Source organism: Salmo trutta, chromosome 33, assembly GCF_901001165.1.
Source record: "Salmo trutta chromosome 33, fSalTru1.1, whole genome shotgun sequence".
In the NCBI taxonomy this organism is placed as follows: domain Eukaryota; kingdom Metazoa; phylum Chordata; class Actinopteri; order Salmoniformes; family Salmonidae; genus Salmo; species Salmo trutta.
The window spans coordinates 30,655,817-30,682,958 of record NC_042989.1 but is presented as its reverse complement, the minus strand read 5'-3'; the positions used below and the strand labels follow the sequence as shown (position 1 = coordinate 30,682,958).

Sequence of the window (27,142 nt, the reverse complement as noted above, 5' to 3'; positions counted from 1 at the left end):
GGTACCCACAGAAAGACGTGGCGCTTGCAGGGGGTACCATTTGGGACGCATCCTAGAACTGTAAAAATGAGATTTCAGGCAATATGTTTAATATGACAGCAAAATAGCTCCAGATTGATTGTAATAATACGGTAGTACATTTATTGTAACAAAGCTTTAGAAAGATGAGCTTTTGTTCCAGGATGCGTCACATTTTATACCGCCTCCTTTTTTCATTCCAGTTAATGACACTATAAAAATGCCTTTATGGCGGTCACTGAAATAATGATTTGATTTGAAAAACACTGTTACATTTTAAGGTTTCAGCAGAAAGGAGCAATACCATTTAGAAACTCATGATACTGTAGCATGATACCAGTGCTCTCTGAAGTGAGTGATCAGGATGCAGTCAGAAAATCCACAATAAAGAAACAAATTAGCAGTGCAATCAGTTAATCCATCTCATCATGTTTAACAGTATTTTCATCGGCCTCAGAAGCAGCAATTATGGCCACTGCTGCAGTGTATGGAGAGAAAATTACACAGGCAATTTCACCCGTTAATGTCTGTTTTTGTTTGTCCCTAATCACTGTTTATTCATTGGTGCAGGCAGGAAAAGGGTTGCATAATCTAGCGTTTGATCGAACAGCTGTTGAACGCTACCGTATTACGATGGGAAATCTGTTTAGCTGTTCAGTGGTGTAGCATAGTTTTGTTTGATAAAAAACATATGTATATTAAAATGTAGGAACTGGGTTCTACAGCTTGAACCCCTGCTGTCTCCACACCCTCCCCGCACAACCATCTAGATGTGTGAAAGTTAGTGTATAAGCTAATGATCCACCATCATGTATGACATTCCTGGGAGTGTGTAAACTTAAATGTTGTATTACCCTATCATACCATACCATATTGTGTTACCATTCTCTATAGTTATGTACTTGAAAATGTATCAATTGACCAATTCGGCACATTTGGGCAGACTTGATAGAAAATGCGGTGCAGTGCTTCGCTAGATCAATCTGAAACTTTGCACACACACACTACTAAATCTAAATTGCACCTAAACTGCAATATTATGGCCTTTCTCTTGCATTTCAAAGATGATGGAACAAAACAAAAAAATTGAAAACTCATTATTTTTTTTGTATTATCTTTTACCAGATCTAATGTGTTATATTCGCCTACATTAATTTCACATTTCCACAAACTTCAAAGTATTTCCTTTCAAATGGTCCTGAGCTACAGGCAATGGTCCAGAGCTACAGGCAATGGTCCAGAGCTACAGGCGAAAACAAAAAAAGGGTCGGGACTCTAGAGTAACTTCCTGGCAATTTTAATCGAATGTGCAAATCTGAGTTTGTGTGTTGTAGTGTGTCATGGCAACTTCAACTACAGTATAACAAATACATGCTCTATCGATCTTCACTTGACAAGGAAAGGGCTGCGTATAGCTAAGGTTAGCCTTCCTAACAAAATACATTAGGTTTTTAACTTGGTCAACATAAATAATATTCATATTTTAGCTTTGACCGAAACTCATTTGGATGCATCTGTTAATGATGGGCAAATGAACATTCATGGATATAGTCTACTTAGAAGAGACAGGAATAGGAATGGTGGGAGTGTAGCACTGTACATTCAGAATCATATACCCTTTAAGAGGAGGGATGACAATATATGTCAAATAGAGGCACTATGGGCTCAAGTACATCTGCTTCACCAGGCACCCATATTGGTAGGATGTGTGTATAGACCTCTTAGCTCTAAGGTGTCCTATTTGTATTACTTATGCACTGGGTTTGAGCAGGCCACAGATAGTAACAGAGATGTAATTATCTTGGGTGATTTTAATATAAATTGGAAGGATCATAATAGTTCAAATATAACTAAATTAATGACATATGCCGAGAGCTGTGGTTTGAAACAATTGGTTAATGATACTACTAAGTTAGGTCACCGTTCAGACGCGTGCATTGATCTGATCATCTGTAATATACCATTGTAATGCTAAAAAGCCAGATCAATGCCAGTGCGCTGGACAGACCATAATATTGTCACCATAACCATGAACACCAAGGTTCCAAAGAAACCTCCAAGGATTGTGGTTAAGAGAAATGTTAAAACATTTAATCATGAGTAGGACTGTTGCGGGGACTGTATTACCGGCACACGTCACAAGTCATGAATGCAGTCAAATTCCATGTGACTGTTTAGTAACGGTATTCAGGCTTCTCCAATCTCTGATGCTGCTGATGGTCATTAGTAGCCTACCAAACTTGCTAACTGCCTGGTACTCAGCACTCTATTGTCCCTCTAATCCCTCTGACATCAATTCAAATCAAATTGAATCAAACACTTCATGAGAGCCCATGAGCTCATGTTGCGCAACATTTCTATAGGCTATGAAATTGCGTGAGAAAAGAGTGATGGACTCTTAAAAAAGAAAATAGTAGGGTCCCATCAACTTTCTTTAGGCTAGGCCTACTATATTTATTTCTCAACTTTCCTGATATTAAGCACACTGTTTATCTTTACAACAGGAGTATATTCTACCTGGTTGGCATGAAAATGAACCACGGGAAAAGCATCCTCCATTCACTATTTAAGTGCAGAGATGACATGTGTTTTTTTCCCCTGCACCTGTTTCGAGACTGGTGCATGATAATAGTCCATTCTAAATCAAAACGCATTTCACACACGTTATTTAGTATATGTAACGACAAGAGTCACCCATCAGACTTTAATAGATTTAATATCTTATCACTTGTGAATTATATATTATCACTTGTGAATGATACATTGTTTCTTGCCTTAAACTGGGTATTTTTTTGTATTACTTTTTCGAGTCATAGTCGTACACCTTATGTAGCCTAGCCCATAGGCCTATAAGGTTTGTATCACAACTAAAGTGGCCAAATAACGTCTGAAAATTAATCACATTAATCTGCTTTACAACGGGTGTAGAGCCTAACTGGTATACATAAGCAGCGTGTTAGTTTCAAGCTTGGGGAAGATAATTTTAACCATAAAAAATGCACTTTTATAATAAAAGCATTACATGCATAATCACATTTGTGGTCACTTTTGATAATGGTGTTTTCCCCCCATTGCTGTGCTTATAATGTGAAGAAAAAGTAAATGTGGACCGGATTTCCAATAACTTTAATATGGATAACACAGACATCGCAGGAGTGGCTTCGGGACAAGTCTCTGAATGTCCTTGAGTGGCCCAGACAGAGCCTGGACTTGAACCCGATCAAATATCTCTGGAGAGACCTAAAAATAGCTGTGCAGCAACACTCCCCATCCAACCTGACAGAGCTTGAGAGGATCTGCAGAGAAGAATGGGAGAAACTCCCCAAATACAGGCGTGCCAAGCTTGTATCGTCGTACCCAAGAAGACTCGAGGCTGTAATCACTGCCAAAGGTGCTTCAACAAAGTACTGAATAAAGGGTCTGAATACTTATGTAAATATGATATTTCAGATATATTACAGTTGTGGGTGGAGTTGTGTGTACAAATCTTGGTATATAGATCTGACTCATCGATCAAATCAAATTGTATTTGTCACGTGCGCCAAAAACAACAGTGAAACTCTTACTTACAAGCCCTTAACCAACAATGCAGTTTTAAGAAAAATACCTAAAAAAGAAATAAAGTAACAAATTATTAAGGAGCAACAGTAAAATAACAATAGCGAGGCTATATACAGGGGGTACCGGTACAGAGTCGATGTGCGGGGGCACCGGTTAGTCGAGGTAATTGAGGTAATATATACATGTGGGTAGAGTTATTAAGGTGACTTATGCATAGATAATAACAAAGTAGCAGCAGCGTAAAGGAGGGGGGGGGGCAATGCAAGTAGCCTGGGTAGCCATTTGATTAGATGTTCAGTAGTCTTATGGCTTGGAGGTAGAAGCTGTTTAGAAGCTTCTTGGACCTAGACTTGGAGCTCCGGTACTGCTTGCCATGTGGTAAGAGAGAACAGTCTATGATTTCGGTGGCTGGAGTCTTTGACAATTTTTTGGGCCTTCCTCTGACACTGCCTGGTATAGTGGTCCTGGGTGGCAGGAAGCTTGGCCCCAGTGATGTTCTGGGCCATACGCATTACCCTCTGTAGTGCCTTGTGGTCAGAGGCCGAGCAGTTGCCATACCAGGCAGTGATGCAACCAGTCAGGATGCTCTCGATGATGCAGCTGTAAAACCTTTTGTGGATCTGAGGACCCATGCCAAATCTTTTCAGTCTCCTGAGGGGGAATAGGTTTTGTTGTGCCCTCTTCACGACTGTCTTGGTGAGCTTGGACCATGTTAGTTTGTTGGTGATGTGGACACCAAGGAACTTGAAACTCTCAACCTGCTCCACTACAGCCCCGTCGATGAGAATGGGGGTGTGCTCTGTCCTCCTTTTCCTGTAGTCCACAATCATCTCCTTTGTCTTGATCATGTTGAGGGAAAGGTTGTTGTCCGTGCCTGGCCGTGCAGTCATGAGTGAACATGGAGTACAGGAGGGGAATGAGCACACACCCCCTGAGGGGCTCCCGTGTTAAGGATCAGCGTGGTGGATGTGTTGTTACCTATCCTTACCACCTGGGGGCGACCTGTCAGGAAGTCCACGATCCAATTGCAGAGGGAGGTGTTTAGTCCCAGGGTCCTTAGTTATTGATGAGCTTTGAGGGCACTATGGTGTTGAACGCTGAGCTGTAGTCAATGAATAGCATTCTCACATAGGTGTTCCTTTTGTCCAGGTGTGGATCTGTTGGGGTGGTATGAAAATTAGTGTGGATCTAGGGTTTCTGGGATAATGGTGTTGATGTGCGCCATGGCCAGCCTTTCAAAGCATTTCATGGCTATAGACGTGAGTGCTATGGATTGGTAGTAATTTAGGCAGGTTACCTTAGTGTTCTTGGGCACAGGAACTATGGTGCTCTGCTTAAAACATGTTGGTATTACAGACTCGGACAGGAAGAGGTTGAAAATGTCAGTGAAGGCACTTGCCAGTTTGTCAGCGCATGCTCGGAGTACACGTCCTGGAAATCCATCTGGCCCTGCGGCCTTGTGAATGTTGACCTGTTTAAAGGTCTTACATCGGCTGCAGAGAGCGTGATCACACAGTCGTCCGGTACAGCTCATGCATGTTTCAGTGTTACTTACCTTGACACGAGCATAGAAGTCATTTAGCTCGTCTGGTAGGCTTGTGTCACTGGGCAGCTATTGGCTGTGCTTCCCTTTGTAGTCTGTAAAGTTTGCAAGCCCTGCCACATCCGACAAGCGTTGGAGCCGGTGTAGTGTGATTCGGTCTTAGTCCTGTATAGGGTTGCACATTTTGGAGAATATTCAGAGGTGGAAACTTTCCATGGGAATTAACGGGAATATATGGGAATTAATGGAAATATTTGCAAGTGAATATTAATACCATTTAAATGTAAATGTTTTTTGCTTTGGATATATTTACCATATCATATGGAGACAGAAACATAAACATTTTACCTTATCATAAGTAGACATAATTGCAAATTATTAAATCCTTCCAATAGAAATAAAAAAACGATTTAGTTCCGAATTGAACTTTAATTAAATGAGTTGACTCTTCGTATAGAATGATTTCACTGAACAACAAAAGGGGAATATTGAATGATCCCCAATGATCCATCGCATCTCCCAAAAACGTTTTCAACATACATCTGTAAAATGATGGTCTACAAACTAAAGCTTTGTTTGTCCTCCTCTCAGGCTTCCATGTCTTCTCCCTGGACCTCCTCAATGTCCACCTCTTGAACATCAGACTCTGAGGCCTCATCTTCACTGTCACTTTCCAACCCTGTTGAGGATGGCTTGTTGTCAGGCTCAAAAAGCATAAAATTTGCCCGGATGGCCACCAATTTTTCAACCCTTGTATTGGTCAGCCTGTTGTGTGCTTTGGTGTGTGTGTTCCCAAACAAGAACCAGTTGCGCTCTGAGGCGGCTGATGTTCATGGAATTTGGAGGATGGAGGTAACAGGGGAAAGAGCATCTGACCCACAAAGTCCCTTCCACCAGGTAGCTGATGAGATTTGTTAGCACAACTGCCATATTGCATCTCCATCCCAAAGCCCTTGCTTGGAAGTGTACTTCGCCAGACTGCCAAGAACCTTGCCCTCATCCAGGCCAAGGTGGCGAGACATGATAGTGATGACACCATAGGCCTTGTTGATCTCTACACCAGACAGGATGCTCTTGCCAGCATTCTTGGGGTCCAACATGTGCGCTGCGGCGTGTTTGGGCTTCAGGCAGAAGTCTTCACGCTTTTTGATGTATTTCAGAACTGCAGTTTCCTCTGCTTGGAGCAACAGTGACGTGGGCAGGGTAGTACGAATTTCTTCTCTTACATCTGCAAGCAGAATCTAAACATCAGACAGGATGGGCTTGTCTCCCTCAATCCGTGCAATGGCTACTGCTGTAGGTTTCAGGCTGCTTACCACTCTCCCTCTCAAAATGCATCATCCAGGAGGATCCTGTTGATGGGGCTGTCTATATCGGCAGACTGTGATATGGCCATTTCTTGGAGAGACTTCGTCCCCCTCCAGAAGACTGTCAAACATGACATAATTACCCCAATGGGTGTTGCTGGGCAGCTTCAATGTGGCGCTCTTATTCTTCTCACTTTGCTTGGTGAGGTAGATTGCTGCTATAACTTGATGACCCTTCACATACCTAACCAATTCCTTGGCGCTCTTGTAGAGTGTATCCATTGTTTTCAGTGGCATGATGTCCTTGAGGAGCAGATTCAATGCATGAGCAGCACAGCCAATGGGTGTGATGTGAGGGTAGGACTCCTCCACTTTAGATCAAGCAGCCTTCTTGTTCGCACAATTGTCTCTCACCAGTGCAAATACCTTCTGTGGTCCAAGGTAATTGATGACTGCCTTCAGCTCATCTGCGATGTAGAGACTGGTGTGTCTGTTGTCCCTTGTGTCTGTGCTCTTGTAGAATATTGGTTCAGGGGTGGAAATGATGTAGTAAATTTTTCCTTGCCCACGAACATTCGACCACCCATCAGAGATGACTGCAATACAGTCTGTTTTCTCTATGATTTGCTTGACCTTCACTTGAACTCTGTTGAACTCTGCATCCAGTAAATGAGTAGATAAAGCATGTCTGGTTGGAGCGGTGTATGCTGGGCGAAGAACATTCATAAATCTCTTCCATTACACATTGCCAGTGAGCATCAGAGGTGAACCAGTTGCACACACAGGTCGAGCAAGACATTCATCAGCATTTCTCTGACTACGTTCCTCCATTGAATAAAAAAAACTTCTGAATCCAGGAGGACCATGAGCTCTTGCTATCGATAAGGTATCTGATTCATCATTTTTACCTTGAATAGAAATAAAAGGGACTTTTGTTAGAGGTTGCTTGTTGTGAGCACTGAGGGAACTTTATGCACTTGGCCAGATGATTCTGCATCTTTGTTGCATTCTTCACATATGATTTGGCACAGTATTTGCAGTTGTACACAGCTTTTCCTTCTACATTAGCTGTAGTGAAATGTCTCCACGCATCAGATAGTGCCCGTGGCATTTTCCTGTAAGGATTAGAAATAAATGAGTAAAAAAAATACAAATACAATTCCTCCTTTTGTAAGATAAATGTTTTAAAATGAAACATGTATGGAAATGTATGCATTAACACTCCTCAGTTAGCAGGCTCCAGCAAGCTAAAACCCACATGGTAGCAAAAACTAACTAGCAGAAATTGTTAGAAATGATTTAAACACACTTTGCTGTAGGCTACTATTCACTAGTTAACCAAAAATCATGTATGTCATATAAAATATATTCACCCCACCCAGTATTGTAATGAAAATGTACCAGAAAGCATGTAGTCCTTGGCTCAGACAGTGTAGTAGTGTGGGCTCAATAGCATCTCATTAGTGTGCAAGATCTTGAGAATCAGCTGTACATGTGATGGAAGAGTGCACTGCACATGCAATGGAAGAATGCACTGTGCATGCAGAGGGTTGCAATTCCATTGAATTGTGGATAGTTTAACCAAAACATGCCACAAGACCTAGAATTGCCTTATGTGTATCCCACAAAAAAAGGTTCACTGTTATAAGCTAACTTTATTGATGAATTTAAGCAAAATTCCCCAAATTCCAGGGCTTAACTTCCCATGGAAAGTTAAGCCCTGGAACCCTAGTCCTGTACTGACACTTTGCCTGTTTGATGGTTCGTCGGAGGGCATTGCGGGATTTCATATAATCTTCCTGGTTAGAGTCCCGCTCCTTGAAAACGGCAGCTCTACCCTTCAGCTCAGTGCGGATGTTGCCTGTAATCCATGGCTTCTGGTTGGGTATGTACGGTCACTGTGGGGACGACGTCATCGATGCACTTATTGATGAAGCCAATGACTGATGTGGTGTCCTCCTCAATGCCATTGGAAGAATCCCGGAACATATTCCAGTCTGTGCTAGAAAAACAGTCCTGTAGTTTAGCATCTGCTTCATATGATCATCATTAGTCTACATTCTGTTTCTGAATTTAAGTTCAAATGTTGACACCTGTTTTTTTCTGCTTTTTTCTTCACAGGACCTGAAAAAGCCTTTTGATAAGGCCTGGAAAGACTACGAAACGAAAGTGTAAGGATTTTAATATTTTACTAGCAGCAATATGAAATTAGGTTCTGGCCCGTTCACATTATTAGCATAGAGTAGAAAGACAGATGGTCATTCCATAGTCTTTTTGTCCATTAGTTTATACTATGGCCATAGTGCAATCTGTTCAAGCATTTTGATAACCTTTTAGATATTGGTGCTATCGTAATAGTTTGCATTTGACCGCATACAGTAATTGTCATCGGTGTAGTCCAATTTGATCATCAAATGCATAGGCAATATGTTGAATGAGATGCAATGTGATATTTGTGGTGTTCCTTGTCTGTGCTTGTAATAATCACCATTTTCCAACCAACCTCACCTTGTGGTCATCAATTAATGAATACACCCTCAATAACATATCATCCCTTCTGTACACCCCTCTATCCACACTGACGTCATTGTGATTTTGCATGCCAGCGGTATATGACATTTTATAGCACTCTGATATATTTTCCAAGCTGCAAAGGACATTCTATACTGAAAGGGTAATACATGTTCTACTCCAACACCAGTCTGATGACGAGACAGTACTGACTTTGTACCAAGTTCAAAGTTCAACCGGATGCCATGTTGACGTCTTTGACCCCGTTTTATATTCCTCCATTGATGCCCCCTCCCCTCTTTGCTAGTCTGCTATCAATGGAGGGCAGTACTATGCTTGATCGAGAACATCGTTGTCCCATCTGCTCTGATGTTCTTTGAGGTTTGCCGATCACAATCCGATCGGTTCTCACATCTCCATAATCTCTCTAATCTCTTCGTCTGCAATTTATAACGGCTTCAATATTTCACAGACACAAGCGATGAGACTCTTTGCCTCAAACTCTACTCTGGCCCGACTGCCTTAACCCTTTACCCTCATGGGAATTGTCCTATAAGGATGGGGTAAATTGAAATGTCTCTTACAGAAGACAAATAAACATATGCATAACCATGGTAGCAATTGAAAGGGAACAGTTTCAAGATAATGGGAAAATTATTAGACCAAAGGTGAGGACACAACCGCTAATTACATTGTTGATAACAAAATCAGAAAATACTCTGGATACATTCAGTAACATGATAAGAATACTCCTGGAAAATGTGGGGTAGGTGCAACATAAGACAAACAATTACAAGGGTTTGAGTGCGAGGGACTACCTGATGTCTCCAAGTTGCCACACAACTCTCCAAAGTGTGCACAGTTCCTAAGTCATTTCAATGCACTTTTATGATTCAGAGTCAACTGTAAGGTGCTTTTTTGGGGCTCTCCTAGCTGTGCCTTTTATGAATTAGAGAAAGCATCATTTGAAAGCCTGTTCTATTGCCAACATGACTAGCTAAATTATAAAATACGATATTAGTGTTAGGCTTTCACAATGCAATTCAGGGAAACGGATAATAATTTTGGTACGCATAGAAAGGAGTCCTAAGTGCATTCAGGTGTGTGTTCCGCTGCAAATTTTCTTCCAAATAGACAAACAGACTCATTCTGTTCAGAACAACCCAGGGTATGATGCCATGTCATCTTGTAACTGTACCTCAAACACAGTGATCATAAACGTTGACATTGTATATGACATGAGTTTTATGATAAGAAAATATGAAGTTCACATTTTGATTCACTGATGTTTGGCTTGCTTATATGACATCAAAGCTGTATTTATTAGAATCCTTAACATATCATCTTTGAAAATACATAAAGTCCTCTTAATTTACAGCATTTCTCTCACTCAGACAAAACATTTGCAAAAAGTTGCCCAATTAGCAGGAGGAATGGGGGTAACGGATTGTCGCGCGAGGTGTTCAGATCGTCTCTCAGTCAAAACCCATGCAGCGCTGGGACGCGCAGAGCCAGAGCTGTAACATCATGTAGAGCATGTTACTGTACAGCCACTGGGTTCCAATTTTGTTGTTTATCAGTGCCCAAATCTGTCATTTTCAACCTGTATACGGGTACGAGTGTATATGGTTAAACTGGTTTGCGAGCACCCTGCTGTTGTCCCTACAGTTTGAGTTCCAGTTGATCTACTATCTCTGTGTCAACGGTCTTCCGTGGCTCTTGTGGCGACTGTGCTACATGTGGCTGTTTTTAGCTGTTTCTCTATTAATGTGTTAGCTTTGTAGAGGTTTTATTAATGAAAGAAGTCTCATCTTGAAGTGTTTCCGTATGACAGTTTCAGACCAAAAAAGGAAGCCACACAAAATGACTGAATACAACCCAGATGACTTTGCCTGAGGCAGATAAATGTTTGTGGAGCAGCAGCAGGAACTGTGACTTCTTTAAGTGCCTTTATTAATCAAATTGGTGTGGCAATTCCGTTGCCTCCAACTGCTCTTAAACGCTAGTAAAACCAAATGCATGCTTTTCAACTGTTCGCTGCCCGCACCCGCCCGCCCGACTAGCATCACTACCCTGGACGGTTCTGACCTAGAATATGTGGACAACTACAAATACCTAGGTGTCTGGCTAGACTGTAAACTCTCCTTCCAGACTCATATTAAACATCTCCAATCCAAAATCAAAATCGGCTTTCTATTTCACAACAAAGCCTTCTTCACTGTCGCCGCCAAACTTACCCTAGTAAAACTGACTATCCTACCGATCCTCGACTTCGGTGATGTCATCTACAAAATAGCTTCCAATACTCTACTCAGCAAATTGGATGCAGTCTATCACAGTACCATCTGTTTTGTTACCAAAGCCCCTTATACCACCCACCACTGCGACCTGTATGCTCTAGTCGGTTGGCCCTCGCTACATATTCGTCGCCAGACCCTCTGGCTCCAGGTCATCTATAAGTCTATGCTAGATAAAGCTCCGCCTTATCTCAGCTCACTGGTCACGATAACAACACCCACCCGTAGCACGCGCTCCAGCAGGTATATCTCACTGGTCAACCCCAAAGTCAACACCTCCTTTGGCTGCCTTTCCTTCCAGTTCTCTGTTGCCAGTGACTGGAAGGAATTGCAAAAATCGCTATCAGCTATCTGAGCAGCTAACCGATCGCTGCAGCTGTACATAGTCCATCTGTAAATAGCCCACCCAATCTACCTACCTCATCCCCATATTGTTTTTATTTACTTTTCTGCTCTTTTGCACACCAGTATCTCTACTTGCACATCATCATCTGCTCATCTATCACTCCAGTGTTAATCTGCTAAATTGTAATTACTTCGCTACTATGGCCTATTTATTGCCTTACCTCCTCATGCCATTTGCACACACTGTATATAGACTTTCTTTTTTTCTATTGTGGTATTGACTGTACGCTTGTTTATTCCATGTGTAACTCTGTGTTGTTGTTTGTGTCGCACTGCTTTGCTTTATCTTGGCCAGGTCACAGTTGTAAATGAGAACTTGTTCTCAACTAGCCTACCTGGTTAAATAAAGGTGAAATAAAATAAAAAAATAACATTTAGGGATTATACCAATATCGTGATACTCGTTAGTTTCGCGGCAATGAAACAAAGCACGAAGCGGATGTAACTTCTTTAGGAAAACAGCTGGAGTGGTGGAAACAAACATCATTATGTTGTCATCCAGAGTCACATTTATTTATTTTTAAAGCTATAGCACACAATATTTTACATACAACGTTTAAATCCAGCGAGATCTAGGAATGTGAAAAAACATCTAGCTGGAGCTCGTCTGAGCGTTTGGATGGATATGCCCTCACCCGCTATATACCTAAAGCTGATTGGTTTGGTTCTTGCCTCTATAGTGCTGTCTGGTTAGAATGTGATTTTGAGGCCCACTACTGCAACTTGTTCACTAACACACACACACACACCGGACACAGCTGCATTAATTTGAAGATGTTTATATACTTCTGGTTTGTCAATGGACAAAGCACTTCTTCTCCCAATGTCATTAAAGGACACACTACTCGATCTGTAGGAAGCCACCCTATACAGAACAAAGTTGTTGATTATATCGACTGATATCATCAGAAATCAAGCGACATGAATCAGACAGTGGAGCGCCACCTGACCCACTAGTTGGTCAGAAGGTTCAAATCAACGTTTCATATCGTGGTGTAGATGTACTGTAGATCGAATTGCACTCAATACATTTTAACGGGCTATCCCGGGGTAAAAACACTTTACAAAATCCATTACGTACCTTTGACGAAGGGAAAGAACATCAAAAGATCTTCTACCGTAATTTCCGGACTATTAAGCGCACCTGAATATAAGCCGCACCCACTGAATTAAAATATATATATATTATTTTGAACATAAATAAGCCGCACATGTCTATAAGCCGCAGGTGCCTACCGGTACATTGAAACAAATTAACTTTACACAGGCTTTAACGAAACACGGCTTGTAACAAAAATAAATAGGCTTTAACGAAACACGGCTTGTAACAAAAATAAAAAGGCTTTAACGAAACACGGCTTGTAACAAAAATAAATATGCTTTAACGAAACACAGCTTGTAACAAAAATAAAAAGGCTTTAACGAAACACGGCTTGTAACAAAAATAAATAGGCTTTAACGAAACACAGCTTGTAACAAAAATAAAAAGGCTTTAACGAAACACGGCTTGTAACAAAAAATAAAACATTTGCAGTAAGCTTTAGTTGTCTTTTTGCACTGAGTCAATTCCTCACGCTGCTGTTTCCAAAGTCTTATCATCGACTCATTAAGACCAAACTCCCGTGCAGCAGCTCTATTTCCTTTTCCAACAGCCAGATCAATCGCCTTCAACTTGAAAGCTGCATCATATGCATTTCTCCATGTCTTTGCCATGATGAGGGTGACAAAATGACTACCGTAATCAGAATGATGGGAAGTTTGAGAGCGCTCGATTTAATCTAAACAGTAAACCAAAAAGTTGTTTGACCTTAACCCGTTCGGCAATTTCATTGGTCTAATGAAAGCTTCATGCCGCCAAAAAATTGAGCACGTCACAGAATGTGTTTTTTTTTGGAGAAAAAAAATTGAAAGAGGGAAAAATCCATATATTAGCCGCATCATTGTTTAAGCCGCGATGTTCAAAGCCTGGGAAAAAAGTTGCGGTTTATAGTCCGGAATTTACGGTAGTTTCAGTTACAGCACAATAAAAATGATCATTGCCGCCTACTTGGACATTACGATATGAAACGTTGATTTGAACCTTCTGACCAACTAGTGGGTTTACACAGCAGGTTGTTAAAGTACCAAAGAGTTTGATCTGCTTAATATTAGTTTTTTTGCCATGGGAAAAATATTGTGATACCTGTATCATCACAGCCCTAATCAAATCAAATTGTATTTGTCACATGCGCCAAATACAACAGGTGTAGACCTTAACGTGAAATGCTTACTTACAAGCCCTTAATCAACAATGCAGTTTTAAGAAAATACAGTTAAAATATTTACTAAATAAACTAAAGTAACACAAAATAACAATTATGAGGCTATATACAGGGGGTACCGGTACCAAGTCAATGTGTGGGTACAGGTTAGTCGAGGTAATTTGTACATTACGGCTGTATTAACATTGTGGTTACGCAGCCTTACAGGAGCAAACCACAGCGCTGGCTCATGCATTCACACACCACTTTGCCATCAGCTTGATGCCCCCCTCTCTGTCTGTTTTGATATGATCTGTTTTTCATTTTGTTTCTTGGTTCTGATTCGTTTGGAATGGCCTTGTTGTGTTTGTGTCTTGATGCTTCCAAATGATCCAACCTGTTGACTGACTGCAGGCAGAGGTGCCAAAAACGGATGAGTCATTAACGTTGGTTTAGTGATGGACCACGGTGATGAGGGCCTGACACCCATAACAAAACGCATGAGTGAGAGGCCGTCTGATCTCAAACCTGAAGGGAAACTGGCGTCACTTGAGTCTCCCTAAGCTTCTTTTTGGGAGGAGCCAAATGCTGCATCTTTTTATTGGGGAATAGCCTAAGCTAGTTAGCAAATGGAAAATAATGCTCTGTTGCATGGAATGGTCCCCCCCAGCCCCCCCTTCCCTCCTCTGTATATTTCCTGTTTGGTGTACTGTCTGTTTGTGTTTGTTTCCGTGGTTGGGAATGCCACACTTTGACCCCGGATGATGTAACTTCCTGTCTTAGCACTAAGATCGAGAAGGAGAAGAAGGAGCATGCGCGGCAGCACGGCATGATCCGCACTGAGATCAGCGGGGCGGAGATAGCAGAGGAGATGGAGAAGGAGAGGAGGTTCTTCCAGCTGCAGATGTGTGAGGTGGGTAAGGAAAGTGGTGGAGCTCAGGCCTGGGTTGCCAGATTGAGTCAAGTCCATTGATGTAGTGGAGGGTTTGCTGACATTGTGAAATTCTATCTCACAGTATCTTCTTAAAGTGAATGAGATCAAGATCAAGAAAGGGGTGGACCTACTCCAGAATCTCATCAAATATTTCCATGCACAGTGCAAGTAAGTCCTGAAGTCAGTGAAAGTTTGCATTTGACCAAATGCTCACCTCGTGGGGAAAGCGGCTGATGTAGATTTGTCTCTCTCTTTAGTTTCTTTCAGGATGGGCTGAAAGCAGTAGACAACCTCAAACCCTCCATAGAGAAGCTAGCCACAGACTTACACACGGTGAGTTCCTCAAGACTACTGTTGACATCCTTATTGGTATGTAAGAACTTGCTTTTCCTGTTGAATTCCTCAAAAGTATTCTGTGTGACTTTGTATGACACCTGTGACCTTTGTATGAGCTGTGTATGACCTTGCTGTGACCTCTCCAGATAAAACAGGCCCAGGATGAGGAGAGGAAGCAGCTCACTCAGCTACGGGACGTCCTCAAGTCAGCGCTGCAGGTGGAGCAGAAGGAGGTAACACCCATATACTTAGACAGCTCTAGGGCCTATAGCCTGTTTTAGCATGGGCAACGCCACTGAGGACTTTCACCATTTTGAAGTAGTCAACTGTGTGTAACTTCCTATTGGTTAAGGAAGGATCACATAATTCTATCCAGGTCATCAAAAGAGATCAGCCAATCAATTATGTTCCCTCAAAGCTGCGAGCACACAGTAGCCCCCGGAGGCTGCCGCGCAGAAATATCAGCCCACAGAGAAATGCACGAGATTATACTCAACTTTCGAGAGCAGTGGTCACCGGTTGATCGCGATCGACTGGTCGATATCCTAGGCATTCCTAGCGATGATAAAGCCTTGTTTTTATTTATTTTTTATTTGCCCCGGGCTGTTGGCGGTTAGGGTGCATCCGATTCAGCTGCCCTGCTCGCTGGGTAGGCAAACTGGCCATTTTGAGGGAACATTACTCCTGAGCAAACCTTCCATAGCTACAGGTGGCTATAAATACAAACCTTGGCTTTATACCTGTTCAGATGACACACTCCTGGTGGCAGTATGCACCCTACCAGTTTGTTTATCGACTCAAAGAAGTAGTAGAAGAAGAATTGGACTACTTCAAAATTGAGAAAGGCGCTGCCCATGCCGCTGTCACAGATGCAAAGGAACCCTCTCTATCAACCTTTAATGGTAACACCCACCAATGACACACATACAGTACACACACACACACACACACGGCAACACTCTACTGGACTAGTCTTTTCACTGTCACAAGCCCAAGCCCTCTACTGGACTAGTCTTTTCACTGTCACAAGCCCAAGCCCTCTACTGGACTAGTCTTTTCACTGTCACAAGCCCAAGCCCTCTACTGGACTAGTCTTTTCACTGTCACAAGCCCAAGCCCTCTACTGGACTAGTCTTTTCACTGTCACAGGCCCACGCCCTCTACTGGACTAGTCTTTTCACTGTCACAAGCCCAAGCCCTCTACTGGCCTAGTCTTTTCACTGTCACAGGCCCACGCCCTCTACTGGACTAGTCTTTTCACTGTCACAAGCCCTCTACTGGACTAGTCTTTTCACTGTCACAAGCCCAAGCCCTCTACTGGCCTAGTCTTTTCACTGTCACAGGCCCACGCCCTCTACTGGACTAGTCTTTTCACTGTCACAAGCCCTCTACTGGACTAGTCTTTTCACTGTCACAAGCCCAAGCCCTCTACTGGCCTAGTCTTTTCACTGTCACAAGCCCAAGCCCTCTACTGGCCTAGTCTTTTCACTGTCACAAGCCCAAGTTAGACATTCACTAATATAGCTGTCTGTATGTCATCTAGGGATGCATTTAGGTGTTCAAAACCCCGATGTACATAACCAAAGCCCCCTTCACTCCCTGTCAACTTTAGCACGCTCATTGAAAGGAACACATTAATGGTATATGGTGCACTCTTACGATGTGCTTAATACTGTCTTTACCGGATGCTTTTATCCAAAGTGACTTTTAGTTACCACGTGTACTTGTGTACTTCCTGGCTTTAGCTATTATGTGGAGAACTTGGCTACTGTCTGTTTTATCTGTCTGTTCTGTTCTTTACTTCACTGCTTCCGCCTCTTTGTGAACCAAGTCTAGGAGAGTAAGTTTATCTTCTGCACCTCCTTTCTGTGCTTGTCTATCTGGTTGTGGTGTTTTGTCAAGCATTTTCAATAGAGAGAGTTGGTGGGGGGGGGCTGAAAAGCAAAGGTTCTATCTGTACTTATGAAATAGTTGTTTTCCTTTTTAAATTGTTGACGACGGTAACACTACATTCAGAACCCTGAAGACGTTCTTTTAGAATATCTTCCAAAGGTCTTTGCCTTGGCCCCTCCCCCTCTCGGCTCTGTGACAAGGTGATGTCACTAGTGCATGACCCCAGGGCTCTGCTTGTCTTATGTACATAGTGTAGCAGTATCTCAATAGTCTAAAGATGCTCCCCTTCCTTGTCTCCTCTCTTCACCTGCACTAAAAGCAGTGGATAGGAGAAAGCACATGCCGCAGCCAGTATCCCAAGCCGCCATATTCTCCTATCCTGGAATTTTCAGATTAGAGCTGACAAAGGAAAGGTACAAGGAGAGGAAGCCACTGTAGACAATTGAGATGCACCCCACCCAAACTCACTGGCTGAGGTGTCTTGTGCCTACTGTACATAGATCCTTGTGTGTGTGTGTGTGTGTGTGTGTGTGTGTGTGTGTGTGTGTGTGTGTGTGTGTTTGCCGGTATTGTTGAAGGAGTCCCAGGTGAGACAGAGCGCAACCTACAGTTTGCACCAGCCTCAGGGCAACAAGGAGCATGGTACCGAGCGCTGTGGGAACCTCTACAAGAAGAGTGACGGGTCAGTTTCTCGTTTTCTTCTGTTAAACGTGTAGCATCTTCAAAAAACATTAAAAGAACCAAATGTAAGGTCAGACCGAACAAACAAACACACAAAGTTCTCTCAGGTAATTAGTGGCGAACGTGCATAAAGATGGCAGAATTCAGATATGACGTCATTGTTTTAATACTATCAACTGAGTTTTTAAACTATGGCGTGCAATATGGTTCAGTGTGCCAATAAATCCGTTTTTCAAATTGCCGGCGTCTTGAAGCAAAAATGTTGATCATGTATACTCTGCTCATGACCATACACAAAAAGAGTAACAGAGAGCAATGTACAATACGGCAAACTTATAAAAACAAGGAATTTGTGGTAAGTTTATGGGGGCCGCCATCGTTATGGACCTATCTTATTGCTGATACAGCATGTAAGGAAATCCATATTCCATGATATTTTTATGGTTGAGCTTCTCCCCGGAGACATGAATACACTGCCCAGACAGGACCCCATTACTTATGCATGTACATATTAATGAGCACTGGTGTGGTTGACGTTAATAATTCATTAGCCATGTCTGTTCAGTTACAATGTGGATTCATGTCGAGTTTAGTGTGTCACACTGGCGTGTTATGTCGGTGTGTCACAATATGTCGTGTGCCCTCCCCCTCCCCCTCCCACCTCCCTAGGTTAAGGAAAGTGTGGCAGAAGAGAAAGTGTTCAGTAAAGAACGGATACCTTACCATATCACATGGGACGGTGAGTAATGTGCCGACGAGCACGGACACGCACACGGACACATACGCACACACAAGAGGGCAAGACAACCTAGTCCTAGCCAGTTAGCATTCATGTAAAGTAGGCTAACGGCACTAGCCTGTTCTCTTAATGGAGATGAAGCACTCAATCTCACTCATTCTGTCGAACCAGACTGTTCACTGGTTCTCAAACATCTCAGGCATCAGACATGCCCAAAATGGAGCACTTTGGGTTCATTTAGCTAAAATGGTGGTAGCTTTAGTATTAGAATCACTCGAACACCTCAAAAAATGTTATACACTACATGACCAAAAGTATGTGGACACCCGTCGAACATCTCATTCCAAAATCATGGGCATTAATATGGAGTTGGTCCCCCCTTTACTGCTATAACAGCCTCCACTCCTCACTTCCACTAGATGTTGGAACATTGCTGCAGGGACTTGCTTCCATTCAGCCACAAGTGCATTAGTCAGGTTAGGCGATAGGGCCTTGCTCGTAGTCAGCGTTCCAATTCATCCCAAAGGTGTCCAATGGGGTTGAGGTCAGGGCTCTGTGCAGGCCAGTCAAGTTCTTCCACACTGATCTCAACAAACCATTTCTGTATGGACCTGTCTATGGAGATTGCATGGCTGTGTGCTCGATTTTACACACCTGTCATCAACGGGTGTGGCTGAAATAGCCAAATCCACTAATTTGAAGAGGTGTCCACATACTTTTGTATGTTTAGTGTAATATATCCTGGACGCATCCCAAATCACACCCTATTCCCTAGATAGTGCCCTACTATTGACCAGGGCTCTGGTGCCGTTTGGGACACAGGCCTTGTGTCAGGCTAGCCCACTGTGTGACTTTACAAGCACCAGGGACTCACCGGTCTATTGATTTCCTCTACTCTGCTTTCGCTAAAGCAGGCTCTACTTCACTCCATTACACTAGATTTACTCTCTCTCTCTCTCACTCTCGCTTCATCGCTGTCTTAAGTCATCTTCCTCTCTCTCTCTCGCTCTCCCTCTTTCAAAAGGCAAACATACACAAACATGCCAGGTTGAGGGAGGGGAAGGAATCAGGGTTGGTTTTGAAGCACCCTGAGCACAAACCGTGGCCTGGTTTCATCCACCACTGCAGAGCACCACAGTCAAGGAGGGACTCCTCAGCAGACAGGCCCATGCTAACAGACCTCAAAACAGGGGGAAATATTCCTTATGAAAACTTCATAAGAGAGCCTCAATGTTATGTTCTAATAACTAAGGGGGAAGAGCAATGTAGTGTTGTAATGACTGAGGGGGAGGTAGTGTTATGTTGTAATGACTGAGGGGGAGGTTGTGTTGTAATGACTGAGGGGGAGGTTGTGTTATGTTGTAATGACTGAGGGGGAGGTAGTGTTATGTTGTAATGACTGAGGGGGAGGTAGTGTTATGTTGTAATGACTGAGGGGGAGCTAGTGTTATGTTGTAATGACTGAGGGGGAGGTAGTGTTATTCTATGTTCTAACGACTGAGGGGGAGGTAGTGTTATGTTGTAATGACTGAGGGGGAGGTTATGTTGTAATGACTGAGGGGGAGGTAGTGTTATGTTGTAACGACTGAGGGGGAGGTAGTGTTATGTTGTAATGACTGAGGGGGAGGTAGTGTTATGTTGTAACGACTGAGGGGGAGGTAGTGTTATGTTGTAACGACTGAGGGGGAGGTAGTGTTATGTTGTAATGACTGAGGGGGAGGTAGTGTTATGTTGTAACGACTGAGGGGGAGGTAGTGTTATGTTGTAATGACTGAGGGGGAGGTTATGTTGTAATGACTGAGGGGGAGGTTATGTTGTAATGACTGAGGGGGAGGTTATGTTGTAATGACTGAGGGGGAGGTTATGTTGTAATGACTGAGGGGGAGGTTATGTTGTAATGACTGAGGGGGAGGTTATGTTGTAATGACTGAGGGGGAGGTAGTGTTATGTTGTAATGACTCAGGGGGAGGTAGTGTTATGTTGTAATGACTCAGGGGGAGGTAGTGTTATGTTGTAATGACTGAGGGGGAGGTAGTGTTATGTTGTAACGACTGAGGGGGAGGTAGTGTTATGTTGTAATGACTCAGGGGGAGGTAGTGTTATGTTGTAATGACTGAGGGGGAGGTAGTGTTATGTTGTAATGACTCAGGGGGAGGTAGTGTTATGTTGTAATGACTGAGGGGGAGGTAGTGTTATGATGTAACGACTGAGGGGGAGGTAGTGTTATGTTGTAACGACTGAGGGGGAGGTAGTGTTATGTTGTAACGACTGAGGGGGAGGTAGTGTTATGTTGTAATGACTCAGGGGGAGGTAGTGTTATGTTGTAATGACTCAGGGGGAGGTAGTGTTATGTTGTAATGACAGGGGGAGGTAGTGTTATGTTGTAACGACTGAGGGGGAGGTAGTGTTATGTTGTAACGACTGAGGGGGAGGTAGTGTTATGTTGTAATGACAGGGGGAGGTAGTGTTATGTTGTAATGACTGAGGGGGAGGTAGTGTTATGTTGTAATAACTAAGGGGGAGGTAGTGTTATGTTGTAATGACAGGGGGAGGTAGTGTTATGTTGTAATGACTGAGGGGGAGGTAGTGTTATGTTGTAACGACTGAGGGGGAGGTAGTGTTATGTTGTAATGACTCAGGGGGAGGTAGTGTTATGTTGTAATGACAGGGGGAGGTAGTGTTATGTTGTAATGACTGAGGGGGAGGTAGTGTTATGTTGTAATAACTAAGGGGGAATGGGGATGTCGCAGTGCTGTGCTGATTCACAGGTAGACCTGTACGTGATTGCGATGCATTTTTAGGCGTCATAATATGTTTACTTTCATAGTATATGATTTATAGGCTAAATGGATTAATTGGGTAAATTGACACAGGGGGGAAGCTTTGTTACATTGCTAGTCCTAACAGGTGTTTTTGGTGTGGCAGGGTGTAGTTTCCGTCATGCTTTGTGTTTGCTGATTCTGATGTTTTTCTTTCCTGTCCTCCTCCTCGTTCTCGCTCTCTCTCCTCCCACCTCCCTCCCCTTCAGACAAACCGACCGCCGGCAAAACTCAACCTCCTCACTTGCCAGGTGAAACACAACCCAGAGGAGAAGAAAAGCTTTGACCTCATCTCACGTAGGTTTACTCTGCCTTTTACCCCCTCTTTTCCCTCTGTGTTATAGGAATACCTCTACAAATGGACCCTGCTGGGTTCTCACAGGGCCTGCCCTGCACACTGCGGTACCTCAGCTTGTGTTCTCACAGGGCCTGCCCTGCACACTGTGGTACCTCAGCTTGTGTTCTCACAGGGCCTGCCCTGCACACTGCGGTACCTCAGCTTGTGTTCTCAGAGGGCCTGCCCTGCACACTGTGGTACCTCAGCTTGTGTTCTCACAGGGCCTGCCCTGCACACTGTGGTACCTCAGCTTGTGTTCTCACAGGGCCTGTCCTGCACACTGCGGTACCTCAGCTTGTGTTCTCACAGGGCCTGCCCTGCACACTGCGGTACCTCAGCTTGTGTTCTCAGAGGGCCTGTCCTGCACACTGTGGTACCTCAGCTTGTGTTCTCACAGGGCCTGCGCTGCACACTGCGGTACCTCATCGGCCATGATTTGGAGTCCCATAGGGCGGCGCACAATTGGCCCAGCGTCGTCCGGATTTGGCCAGTGTAAGCCGTCATTGTAAATAAGAATTTGTTCTTAACTGACTTGCCTAGTAAAGGAAATGATGGCTTATAGACATTGCAGAACAAGGCGGGATGCTGTGTTGGAAAGAATGACAGCGCTCGCTATGGAGTAGAGAGAAATCTACTGCAGAAAAACAAGTGCAGGGAGGAAACTCACAGAAAAAGGAAAAGTGGTCGTCAATAGGGCTCTATATGAAAGGAAATCACAGCTATTCCGCGGAATGAGGTCAGGGAAGGAGTTGTGAATAGTTGAATCGCTGTATGAGTTATATTCAGGGTATAATCAATACTTTGTGCTTCAACACAAGCCTCTCCGAATCTGCAGCCTTTTAAGAATTTCATCCAAGTTCCTTTGTTCCCTGTATTCTCACGTAATTTCATGTAACCAAGGGAGATGGTGCTAAAATTAGTATTTATTCTTCCCCCATTCACCCTCTTCTTCCTCCATTCACTCTCTTCTTTCTTCAGTCAGGTTTTGTGAATTTGCGTTGAGTTTAGCTGAGTGGTGACTTCATCCTTTTGTAAACGCTGGGCCAAGATGAGTGCTGTCACCCTGCTGTCAATGGGAAGCAGCGCAACACAAGACTAAAGGGCTTACTCTGGTGTGGTGGAAACAGAGAGAGATGCTGATCTCCTTTCTGTGTGCGGTGTTGGCCTTCTGTTGGGGTGGGGAGAAGTCAAGAGAGAGCAGTCAGGTTGGAGAAGAATTGAAGACTACACAATAGGACTTTCACAAGTTTCATACTTCCTGTGTGCAGTGCAGTACGATGGGACGTTTGGTAAACTAACCTCTGTCTTTAGTAGATTACACATGACTTTAAATCCCAACCTCTGTGTCCTCGTATATTGTCCTATTGGTTGCTGTGTTAGCTCTAGGTATTTTACTGTACTGTATGTAGTTGACAGCTGTGAAAGAGTTTCCTGTTTCTTATTTAGGCCTGGTACACACAGGCTTGTCAGCCGGGTCTTCCCTGTGGCTCAGTTGGTAGAGCATGGTGTTTGCAACGCCAGCATGGTGTGTGCAACGCCAGGGTTGTGGGTTCGATTCCCACGGGGGGGCCAGTGCAAAAAAAATAAAAAATAAATATGCATGAAATGAAATGTATGTATTCAATACTGTAAGTCACTCTGGATAAGAGCATCTGTTAAATGACTAAAATGTAAATGTAAAAATGGGTGCTGGGATGGGCTCTTAAGGGAATTGCTCTCCGTTCTTACATTTTCTTATCTTTGATTCATTTCTTATTCCACTACATCTCTGACCCAGCCACTGCTCTCTCTCTCTCTCTCTCTCTCTCTCTCTCTGTCTCTCTGTCTCTCTGTCTCTCTGTCTCTCTGTCTCTCTGTCTCTCTCTGTCTCTCTCTGTCTCTCTCTGTCTCTCTCTGTCTCTCTCTCTCTCAGATGACAGAACGTATCACTTTCAGACCGAGGACGACCCAGAATGTCAGATGTAAGTCTGTGTTCCTTCCTTTTTTTGAAGTGTGTGTGTGTGTGTGTGTGTGTCCTGTTATCACTGATTTGTCTTTCCACACACAGGTTTCCCTGTCCTCACCCCATCTTTACACACATACTCACACTCTCCCCCTCCACCTGTGTGCTGTACATTTTCAGATGGATCTCTGTGCTGCAGAACAGTAAGGAGGAAGCGTTGAATAATGCTTTTAAGGGAGACCAGCACGTTGGGGAGAACAACATCGTCCAGGAGCTGACCAAGGCCATCCTGGGAGAGGTCAAGAGGATGACTGGCAACGATGTCTGCTGTGACTGCAGAGCGCCTAGTGAGTGACCAGGAGTAACACACGTTAATACATGCACGCACATTGGATACACACACACACACACACACACACACACACACACACACACACACACACACACACACACACACACTCAAATCATTTTAGTGCACAAAACCACCTGTGTTTAATTCATTATAACTGTTGTACATTTATAAAGGCTGTAATAAGGAGCCATGAGCTATTATAAATAGTTATAGCAAGTGTTATTTAATGTGCTAGAGGTCACTTTAATTAAATCGTTAATTATACAGGTTATTCACAGACACTGTTATCAAAGTATTCAGGCCAAGTTTATTGAACAACTCTATGCAGTCACTTTACACTGACATTGTAGGGAACGAGGAATGCCCATGAGCCAGTTATTTAGGTCCGGCTGCAGCCAGTCGTTAACATGTATCAGAAATAGCTCTCCCCTCAAAGCACATGCAGGTAGTTCCTACCAAGGACACTGTGACCTACTTACATGTTTTCTCTCTCTCCTTGTCTCTCTCTCTCTCTCTCTCTCTCTCTCTCTCTCTCTCTCTCTCTCTCTCCTCGTCTCTCTCTTTCCCTCTCTCTCTCTCCTCGTCTCTCTCTTTCCCTCTCTCTCTCTCCTCGTCTCTCTCTTTCCCTCTCTCTCTCTCCTTGTCTCTCTCTCTCTCTCTCTCTCCTTGTCTCTCTCTCCTTGTCTCTCTCTCTCTCTCTCTCTCTCCTTGTCTCTCTCTCTCTCGCCCCTTGTCTCTCTCCCCCTTCCTCCCAGACCCCACGTGGCTCTCCACTAACCTGGGCATCCTGACGTGTATAGAGTGTTCTGGGATCCACAGGGAGTTGGGAGTCCACTACTCCAGGATCCAGTCTCTCACGCTGGATGTCCTCAGCACCTCTGAACTCTTGGTGAGAAGAATGAACAATTCTAGCATGATAGCATTTTCACTAAGTGTTGTAGTGCTTTGCTCTGCCTTGTCTGATGGTAACTCTTGCTATTCCACCACTAATGGCTAGGAGCACCCACCTGGCTGATGCACTGCAGCCATTTTGAGCCAGAACTCTCTACACAAATCAGCTATTTGTCCACTTTCACATTATGGCATTGAAGTGCTGTGACAGTAAGACATTAGGTGCAGTCATATTGGAAAGTTCAAATCATTTACACACAGGTGGCTCATAAAGTGGTACCAAAACACATCTGCTTAGCTTACTTAGAAAAACCTCCTATTGGAAAACAATAGCTCGCCCATCACACATTAGCCGATGTAAAAGTTATTTCACAGTGCAGCTGATTTATTGCTGGTAGGAGAGCACCAAGGATATCAACACCCCTGGCCTGATTCTACTGAACTCTCCTTCCTCTGCTGCGCTCCAGGATAACAGAGGCTTGAAGCTGCTTCCACCTTGCATGTTTTGCATTTTATCTGGCTTTCTAATATCAATTTACTGCAATTTATTGCCCATGAATCATTTGGGGCTGAAATGTTTTTGTCGCTAATTCAAGATGATTTCCCTCGGTAAGATACCAGTGTTTCACATTATTTGGCCACAAGGAGATGGTTGGAAACGCATGCAGTGTTTCCCTTCTCTCTCTCTCTCACACACACACACACACACACACACACACACACACACACACACACACACACACACACACACACACACACACTCCATTGATTTAAGCATTTGTTGAAGTGGCAGAGCAGACGAAATGGAGCTTGAAATAAATATGTACAGTAAAAACTGTAGAACCCTCTTTTAGGAGGTTCATTTGTACTTTTATGACCTCTGTTCTCTGGTAAGCTCTAAACTGTGTGTGTGTTTTACCACGCAGCTGGCCAAGAACGTGGGGAATGCAGGCTTTAACGACATCATGGAGGCGTGTCTATCTGCGGAAGATGTGGTCAAACCCAACCCTGCCAGTGACATGTAAGTTCTCACTCTGTTTTTCTCCATCACTCTAGTTCTCGTAGTTTTTTTCTCTCTTTCCTCACATGTATACACTCTATCCTCTCCTTCTCTCATCAGTCTTTTTCAGTCTCTATTCCCCTGTCTTCCTCCATCTCTCTCTTTCTCTGTCTTGTCTTCTCACCGCCGCGCTCTCTGCCGCGCACTCTGCCGCGCTCTCTGCCGCTCTCTCTGCCGCTCTCTCTCTCTGCCGCTCTCTCTGTCTCCCCTTCCCACCACCTCTCTCTCGCTCTCTCTCTCTCTCCCCCTTCCCAGCACCTCTCTCTCTCTCCTTGTCTCTCTCTCTCTCCTTGTCTCTCTCTCTCTCTTTGTCTCTCACCTTGTCTCTCTCTCTCTCTTTGTCTCTCTCCTTGTCTCTCTCTCTCTCTCTCTCTGTCTCTCTCTCTCTGTCTCTCTCACTCACTCTCTCACTCACTCACTCACTCATTCACTCACTCTCACTCTCTCTCTCTCAAAACTAATCCCTCTTCTGGCTGGTGAGAGGTGTTTGAGCCCCTGCCCACGATGCAGTTACAATTGCCCTCCCAGTGAAAGTGACTGTAGGAGCAGATGGGCCCGTGACCTATTGGAAACATGTCACCACAAAGACACTCATAACCATTTATTATGAATGGAGCAATCAGGACGGGATCCCTAACTGAAAACATTTTCATTCAATAAGCCTTAGGGGGAAAAAAAGTCAAATTGAGCACACACATAAGAAATGTAATTTATCCCTCTTTAGATGTATTGAGTTCTAACTCACACTTGGTGTACCCATTTGAATGGTCTTTCTCTCTGGTACAGGCAAGCCCGTAAGGACTTCATCACAGCCAAGTACACAGAGAAGCGTTTCGCCAGAAGGAAGTGTCCAGACGGGGTGTCCAAGCTGCACACGCTCTGTGACGCAGTCAAGGCCCGGGACATCTTCTCTCTGATCCAGGTGTATGCTGAAGGAGTGGACTTGATGGAACCCATCCCCCTGGCCAACGGACACGTGAGTCTACATGTCCTTCCTAACACACCTGTCACACTAGCATGCTGGCGCGGATCTTTTCTTTTCGGACATTGTCCTTTCCAGGCCATCACGGTACATCTCGGCTCAGCAGTGTGACTCAATCCCAACTGTAACCAACACATTTTTGCTTGGATAGTGAGGGGTGGTTTTGTGTATTAACATTTTATCTGTCCAGGTGCTCTCAACTATCACAGCTGTAGTGGAATTCAAATGGCTGTATTTTAGTTCATTCTCTTCTGTGGGCTGTGAAAAACAACTTCTCCTGGCAGTGTAAATACT

General features: G+C 43.7%; 1 protein-coding gene across 6 annotated transcripts in view; it reads left to right on the top strand.

Annotated features, from left to right (window-relative positions):
- The window catches only part of LOC115172827 (arf-GAP with SH3 domain, ANK repeat and PH domain-containing protein 2), a 101,709-nt gene that overhangs the window by 60,680 nt on the left and 13,887 nt on the right, over positions 1–27,142 (top strand). For 3 of the 6 annotated variants that reach the window (XM_029730613.1, XM_029730614.1, XM_029730612.1), the window contains exons 5-18: positions 8,551–8,600; positions 14,666–14,795; positions 14,899–14,984; positions 15,074–15,149; positions 15,299–15,385; positions 16,984–16,992; positions 17,624–17,727; positions 18,396–18,465; positions 21,494–21,581; positions 23,534–23,582; positions 23,744–23,910; positions 24,671–24,804; positions 25,733–25,827; positions 26,653–26,842. In XM_029730613.1, coding sequence (XP_029586473.1) covers positions 8,551–8,600; positions 14,666–14,795; positions 14,899–14,984; positions 15,074–15,149; positions 15,299–15,385; positions 16,984–16,992; positions 17,624–17,727; positions 18,396–18,465; positions 21,494–21,581; positions 23,534–23,582; positions 23,744–23,910; positions 24,671–24,804; positions 25,733–25,827; positions 26,653–26,842 — 1,335 coding nt within the window. The remainder of the gene's footprint in view (positions 1–8,550; positions 8,601–14,665; positions 14,796–14,898; positions 14,985–15,073; positions 15,150–15,298; positions 15,386–16,983; positions 16,993–17,623; positions 17,728–18,395; positions 18,466–21,493; positions 21,582–23,533; positions 23,583–23,743; positions 23,911–24,670; positions 24,805–25,732; positions 25,828–26,652; positions 26,843–27,142) is intronic. The other 3 variants (XM_029730617.1, XM_029730616.1, XM_029730615.1) reach the window with 1 other exon arrangement.